This window comes from Oncorhynchus clarkii, chromosome 19 (genome assembly GCF_045791955.1).
Source record: "Oncorhynchus clarkii lewisi isolate Uvic-CL-2024 chromosome 19, UVic_Ocla_1.0, whole genome shotgun sequence".
Classification (NCBI taxonomy): Eukaryota; Metazoa; Chordata; class Actinopteri; order Salmoniformes; family Salmonidae; genus Oncorhynchus; species Oncorhynchus clarkii.
Window position 1 is genome coordinate 5370795 of NC_092165.1, and position 7918 is coordinate 5378712.

The 7918-nt window shown below is 45.7% G+C and overlaps 1 protein-coding gene across 1 annotated transcript in view; it reads right to left on the reverse strand.

Moving 5' to 3' along the window:
- Positions 1-600: 600 nt before the first annotated feature.
- LOC139375515 (multiple PDZ domain protein-like) overlaps positions 601-7918 on the reverse strand; it is a 108160-nt gene continuing 100842 nt past the window's right edge. Inside the window, exons 36-38 of the mRNA XM_071117348.1 lie at positions 7675-7778; positions 6377-6500; positions 601-837 (exon numbers count right to left, since the gene is read on the reverse strand). Coding sequence (XP_070973449.1) covers positions 691-837; positions 6377-6500; positions 7675-7778 — 375 coding nt within the window. The 3' untranslated portion in view covers positions 601-690. The remainder of the gene's footprint in view (positions 838-6376; positions 6501-7674; positions 7779-7918) is intronic.

The window sequence follows — 7918 nt, forward strand, 5'->3', positions numbered from 1 at the left end:
TGAGGTCCATTTTGAAGGAGACACAGTGATGTGAGTAGTCAGTAGTCTGGTATGATGAGGTGCATTCAGAAGGAGACACAGTGATGTGAGTAGTCTGGTATGATGAGGTCCATTTAGAAGGAGACAGTGATGTGAGTAGTCAGTAGTCTGGTATGATGAGGTCCATTTAGAAGGAGACACAGTGATGTGAGTAGTCTGCTATGATGAGGTCCATTTAGAAGGAGACAGTGATGTGAGTAGTCAGTTGTCTGCTATGATGAGGTCCATTTTGAAGGAGACAGTGATGTCAGTAGTCTGCTATGATGAGGTCCATTTAGAAGGACACAGTGATGTGAGTAGTCAGTAGTCTGGTATGATGAGGTCCATATTGATGTACACAGACACATAGACATGCATTACAGGGTTCATAGTTTTGTTACAATGAGAACCAGTTACATCTAGGAGGACATATAGAAGACATTCTTCTGTGAGAATCTTCACCTCCTTCTAGAGATAAACAGGGTCGTGTTCATTAGCGCGCACACCGTAGCAAAACGTTTTGCAACAGAACACATAAATGAATGTTTCTTATTGAAAAGAAAGTTCAGACAGTCCCTCCCTGTTTTGTCTGTTTCCTGATGAACACAACCCTGATGTAGTCTGCTAATGACATCATCAAAGGGCGACAGACGGTTGTGTGAGGACTGACACTCAGGAGAGTACGGTGAGGACTACAGTTCCCTTGGTCCTCTTCAGTATGGCGACGGCGCCGGCGTGGGTGACCCCCTCCAGACTGTGACCGTTCACGGCGAGGATCTGATCCCCGCGCTGCAGCCGGCCGTCCTCAATCGCTGCTCCCTGGAGAGAGACAGATGCAGAGGGAGAGACAGATGCAGAGGGAGAGACAGATGCAGAGGGAGAGACAGATGCAGAGGGAGAGACAGATGCAGAGGGAGAGACAGATGCAGAGGGAGAGACAGATGCAGAGGGAGAGACAGATGCAGAGGGAGAGACAGATGCAGAGGGAGCGACAGATGCAGAGGGAGAGACAGAGGCAGAGGGAGCGACAGATGCAGAGGGAGAGACAGATGCAGAGGGAGCGACAGATGCAGAGGGAGAGACAGAGGCAGAGGGAGCGACAGATGCAGAGGGAGCGACAGATGCAGAGGGAGCGACAGATGCAGAGGGAGAGACAGATGCAGAGGGAGAGACAGATGCAGAGGGAGAGACAGATGCAGAGGGAGAGACAGATGCAGAGGGAGAGACAGATGCAGAGGGAGCGACAGATGCAGAGGGAGCGACAGATGCAGAGGGAGAGACAGATGCAGAGGGAGAGACAGATGCAGAGGGAGAGACAGATGCAGAGGGAGAGACAGATGCAGAGGGAGCGACAGATGCAGAGGGAGAGACAGATGCAGAGGGAGCGACAGATGCAGAGGGAGAGACAGATGCAGAGGGAGAGACAGATGCAGAGGGAGAGACAGATGCAGAGGGAGCGACAGATGCAGAGGGAGTGACAGATGCAGAGGGAGAGACAGATGCAGAGGGAGAGACAGATGCAGAGGGAGAGACAGATGCAGAGGGAGAGACAGATGCAGAGGGAGAGACAGATGCAGAGGGAGAGACAGATGCAGAGGGAGAGACAGATGCAGAGGGAGAGACAGATGCAGAGGGAGCGACAGAGGCAGAGGGAGAGACAGAGGCAGAGGGAGCGACAGATGCAGAGGGAGAGACAGATGCAGAGGGAGCGACAGATGCAGAGGGAGAGACAGATGCAGAGGGAGAGACAGATGCAGAGGGAGAGACAGATGCAGAGGGAGAGAAAGATGCAGAGGGAGCGACAGATGCAGAGGGAGCGACAGATGCAGAGGGAGAGACAGATGCAGAGGGAGAGACAGATGCAGAGGGAGAGACAGATGCAGAGGGAGAGACAGATGCAGAGGGAGCGACAGATGCAGAGGGAGAGACAGATGCAGAGGGAGCGACAGATGCAGAGGGAGAGACAGATGCAGAGGGAGCGACAGATGCAGAGGGAGCGACAGATGCAGAGGGATCGACAGATGCAGAGGGAGAGACAGATGCAGAGGGAGAGACAGATGCAGAGGGAGAGACAGATGCAGAGGGAGAGACAGATGCAGAGGGAGAGACAGATGCAGAGGGAGAGACAGATGCAGAGGGAGAGACAGATGCAGAGGGAGAGACAGATGCAGAGGGAGAGACAGATGCAGAGGGAGAGACAGATGCAGAGGGAGAGACAGATGCAGAGGGAGAGACAGATGCAGAGGGAGAGACAGATGCAGAGGGAGAGACAGATGCAGAGGGAGAGACAGATGCAGAGGGAGAGACACGGCATCAAACACAGCTGCATTGTTTGACTTTCTACTGGTTGTTGAGTTTCTACTGGTTGTTGCGTTTCTACTGGTTGTTTGAGTTTCTACTGGTTGTTGAGTTTCTACTGGTTGTTGAGTTTCTACTGGTTGTTGAGTTTCTACTGGTTGTTGACTTTCTACTGGTTGTTGACTTTCTACTGGTTGTTGAGTTTCTACTGGTTGTTGAGTTTCTACTGGTTGTTGCGTTTCTACTGGTTGTTGAGTTTCTACTGTTTGTTGACTTTCTACTGGTTGTTGAGTTTCTACTGGTTGTTGCGTTTCTACTGGTTGTTGAGTTTCTACTGGTTGTTGCGTTTCTACTGGTTGTTGCGTTTCTACTGGTTGTTGAGTTTCTACTGGTTGTTGAGTTTCTACTGGTTGTTGAGTTTCTACTGGTTGTTGCGTTTCTACTGGTTGTTTGAGTTTCTACTGGTTGTTGAGTTTCTACTGGTTGTTGAGTTTCTACTGGTTGTTGAGTTTCTACTGGTTGTTGACTTTCTACTGGTTGTTGAGTTTCTACTGGTTGTTGAGTTTCTACTGGTTGTTGAGTTTCTACTGGTTGTTGCGTTTCTACTGGTTGTTGAGTTTCTACTGGTTGTTGCGTTTCTACTGGTTGTTGCGTTTCTACTAGTTGTTGAGTTTCTACTGGTTGTTGAGTTTCTACTGGTTGTTGAGTTTCTACTGGTTGTTGAGTTTCTACTGGTTGTTGAGTTTCTACTGGTTGTTGCGTTTCTACTGGTTGTTGAGTTTCTACTGGTTGTTGCGTTTCTACTGGTTGTTGAGTTTCTACTGGTTGTTGAGTTTCTACTGGTTGTTGCGTTTCTACTGGTTGTTGCGTTTCTACTGGTTGTTGAGTTTCTACTGGTTGTTGCGTTTCTACTGGTTGTTGAGTTTCTACTGGTTGTTGAGTTTCTACTGGTTGTTGAGTTTCTACTGGTTGTTGAGTTTCTACTGGTTGTTGAGTTTCTACTGGTTGTTGACTTTCTACTGGTTGTTGAGTTTCTACTGGGTATTGCGTTTCTACTGGTTGTTTGAGTTTCTACTGGTTGTTGAGTTTCTACTGGTTGTTGCGTTTCTACTGGTTGTTGAGTTTCTACTGGTTGTTGAGTTTCTACTGGTTGTTGAGTTTCTACTGGTTGTTGAGTTTCTACTGGTTGTTGCGTTTCTACTGGTTGTTGCGTTTCTACTGGTTGTTGCGTTTCTACTGGTTGTTTGAGTTTCTACTGGTTGTTGAGTTTCTACTGGTTGTTGAGTTTCTACTGGTTGTTGAGTTTCTACTGGTTGTTGAGTTTCTACCGGTTGTTGCGTTTCTACCGGTTGTTGAGTTTCTACTGGTTGTTGAGTTTCTACTGGTTGTTGAGTTTCTACTGGTTGTTGAGTTTCTACTGGTTGTTGCGTTTCTACTGGTTGTTGAGTTTCTACTGGTTGTTGAGTTTCTACTGGTTGTTGAGTTTCTACTGGTTGTTGCGTTTCTACTGGTTGTTGAGTTTCTACTGGTTGTTGCGTTTCTACTGGTTGTTTGAGTTTCTACTGGTTGTTGAGTTTCTACTGGTTGTTGAGTTTCTACTGGTTGTTGAGTTTCTACTGGTTGTTGCGTTTCTACTGGTTGTTGCGTTCCTACTGGTTGTTGAGTTTCTACTGGTTGTTGAGTTTCTACTGGTTGTTGCGTTTCTACTGGTTGTTGAGTTTCTACTGGTTGTTGAGTTTCTACTGGTTGTTGAGTTTCTACTGGTTGTTGAGTTTCTACTGGTTGTTGCGTTTCTACTGGTTGTTGAGTTTCCACTGGTTGTTGCGTTTCCACTGGTTGTTGAGTTTCTACTGGTTGTTGAGTTTCTACTGGTTGTTGAGTTTCTACTGGTTGTTGCGTTTCTACTGGTTGTTGACTTTCTACTGGTTGTTGAGTTTCTACTGGTTGTTGACTTTCTACTGGTTGTTGCGTTTCTACTGGTTGTTGCGTTTCTACTGGTTGTTTGAGTTTCTACTGGTTGTTGAGTTTCTACTGGTTGTTGAGTTTCTACTGGTTGTTGAGTTTCTACTGGTTGTTGAGTTTCTGTTGAGTTTCTACTGGTTGTTGAGTTTCTACTGGTTGTTGAGTTTCTACTGGTTGTTGAGTTTCTACTGGTTGTTGCGTTTCTACTGGTTGTTGAGTTTCTACTGGTTGTTGAGTTTCTACTGGTTGTTGAGTTTCTACTGGTTGTTGCGTTTCTACTGGTTGTTGCATTTCTACTGGTTGTTGAGTTTCTACTGGTTGTTGCGTTTCTACTGGTTGTTGCGTTTCTACTGGTTGTTGAGTTTCTACTGGTTGTTGCGTTTCTACTGGTTGTTGAGTTTCTACTGGTTGTTGAGTTTCTACTGGTTGTTGCGTTTCTACTGGTTGTTGAGTTTCTACTGGTTGTTGAGTTTCTACTGGTTGTTGAGTTTCCACTGTTTGTTGAGTTTCTACTGGTTGTTGAGTTTCTACTGGTTGTTGAGTTTCTACTGGTTGTTGAGTTTCTACTGGTTGTTGAGTTTCTACTGGTTGTTGAGTTTCTACTGGTTGTTGTAAGAAACAAGGAATTTACAGTAGAATGATAGGTATATTGAATTGACATTGAGGACTAAAATAATGTGTTACCTTAGAGGCCTGTGTTACCTTTCTAAATGAAATAGAGGCCTGTGTTACCTTTCTAAATGAAATAGAGGCCTGTGTTACCTTTCTAAATGAAATAGACAGTTCCCTTTCTAAATGAAATAGAGGCCTGTGTTACCTTTCTAAATGAAATAGAGGCCTGTGTTACCTTTATAAATGAAATAGAGGCCTGTGTTACCTTTCTAAATGAAATAGAGGCCTGTGTTACCTTTCTAAATGAAATAGAGGCCTGTGTTACCTTTATAAATGAAATAGAGGCCTGTGTTACCGTTCTAAATGAAATAGAGGCCTGTGTTCCCTTTCTAAATGAAATAGAGGCCTGTGTTAGCTTTCTAAATGAAATAGAGGCCTGTGTTACCTTTCTAAATGAAATAGAGGCCTGTGTTACCTTTCTAAATTAAATCGACAGTTACCTTTCTAAATGAAATAGACAGTTACCTTTCTAAATGAAATAGAGGCCTGTGTTACCTTTCTAAATGAAATCGACAGTTACCTTTCTAAATGAAATAGACAGTTACCTTTCTAAATGAAATAGAGGCCTGTGTTACCTTTCTAAATGAAATAGACAGTTATCTTTCTAAATGAAATAGAGGCCTGTGTTACCTTTCTAAATGAAATAGAGGCCTGTGTTACCTTTCTAAATGAAATAGACAGTTATCTTTCTAAATGAAATAGAGGCCTGTGTTACCTTTCGAAATGAAATAGAGGCCTGTGTTACCTTTCTAAATGAAATAGAGGCCTGTGTTACCTTTCTAAATGAAATAGAGGCCTGTGTTAGCTTTCTAAATGAAATAGAGGCCTGTGTTCCCTTTCTAAATGAAATCGACAGTTACCTTTCTAAATGAAATAGACAGTTACCTTTCTAAATGAAATAGAGGCCTGTGTTACCTTTCTAAATGAAATAGAGGCCTGTCTTACCTTTCTAAATGAAATAGACAGTTATCTTCCTAAAATGAAATAGAGGCATGTGTTACCTTTCTAAATGAAATAGACAGTTATCTTTCTAAATGAAATAGAGGCCTGTGTTACCTTTCGAAATGAAATAGAGGCCTGTGTTACCTTTCTAAATGAAATAGAGACCTGTGTTACCTTTCTAAATGAAATAGAGACCTGTGTTCCCTTTCTAAATGAAATAGACAGTTACCTTTCTAAATGAAATAGAGGCCTGTGTTACCTTTATGAATGAAATAGAGGCCTGTGTTACCTTTCTAAATGAAATCGACAGTTACCTTTCTAAATGAAATCGACAGTTACCTTTCTAAATGAAATAGAGGCCTGTGTTACCTTTCTAAATGAAATAGAGGCCTGTGTTACCTTTCTAAATGAAATAGAGGCCTGTGTTCCCTTTCTAAATGAAATAGAGGCCTGTGTTACCTTTATACATGAAATCGACAGTTACCTTTCCGAAGACAGTTTTGACGTAGATGGGCAGGTCTCCGTGGGGACTGCTGAACCCTCCTACTATACTGAAGCCTAGACCCAGAGCTCCTCTGTCCAGACTGATGGTTCTATAAAACTGGGGACTGTGGGAGATATAACAACAACAACAACAACATGTCAGATGTGCGGTTCTCTATCTGAAATGATGTCATTCCAAACATTTTTGCATTTGTGAAAAGTGTTAAACAAACTGTCTGCCATGTGACCATTTTTTATAACAGCATTGATTAAATAAGTGTTAAAATATTGCTGTACGGTGGCCCCGAGGGACAAAATAGTTGAGAATCAATGTGTTATGGAGCTAAACATTTATAAACAGCAGTACATAACCACCTCATGTTGTTGTGAAGGGTAGTTGATCCTGTGGAGAGGATACCTACATCCCCCTCTCCCTGTCCTCAGCCTCCTCTCCCTGACCCTGTCCTCAGCCTCCTCTACCTACTCTCCCTGGCCCTGTCCTCAGCCTCCTCTACCTACATCCCCCTGGCCCTGACCCTGTCCTCAGCCTCCTCTACCTACATCCCCCTCTCCCTGTCCTCAGCCTCCTCTCCCTGACCCTGTCCTCAGCCTCCTCTATCTACATCCCCCTCTCCCTGTCCTCAGCCTCCTCTCCCTGACCCTGTCCTCAGCCTCCTCTCCCTGACCCTGTCCTCAGCCTCCTCTACCTACTCTCCCCGGCCCTGTCCTCAGCCTCCTCTACCTACATCCCCCTGGCCCTGACCCTGTCCTCAGCCTCCTCTACCTACATCCCCCTGGCCCTGGACCTGTCCTCAGCCTCCTCTACCTACTCTCCCTCTCCCTGTCCTCAGCCTCCTCTACCTACTCTCCCTCTTCCTGTCCTCAGCCTCCTCTACCTACTCTCCCTCTCCCTGTCCTCAGCCTCCTCTACCTACATCCTCCTCTCCCTGTCCCTGGCCTCAGCCTCCTCTATCTCTCCCTGTCCTCAGCCTCCTCTACCTACATCTCCCTCTCCCTGTCCTCAGCCTCCTCCCCCTCTTCCTCTCCCTGTCCTCAGCCTCCTCTACCTACATCCTCCTCTCCCTGTCCCTCTCCCTGTCCTCAGCCTCCTCTACCTACTCTCCCTCTCCCTCTCCCTGTCCTCAGGATCCTCTACCGACTCTCCCTCTTCCTGTCCTCAGCTTCCTCTACCGACTCTCCCTCTCCCTGTCCTCAGCCTCCTCCCCCTCTCCCTCTCCCTGTCCTCAGCCTCCTCTACCTTCTCCCTCTTTATAACATGCGATAGCAGCAGAGTCCTACCTCATGTTGTTGTGTAGGGTAGCTGATCCTGTGGAGGGGAGCCCTACATCACCCTGACCATGTCCTCCTCCACAGTCCTCATCCACCGACCCTGTAGTCAGCACCTGAAGAACAACGAGACGTTATTAATCCATATTGAAACGGTGTCTTCTGCTGTACCCCATATAACAACATACTCTACCACCATACCCAACCCCCCTGAAACACACATATAACAACATACTGTACAGACATATATATTACA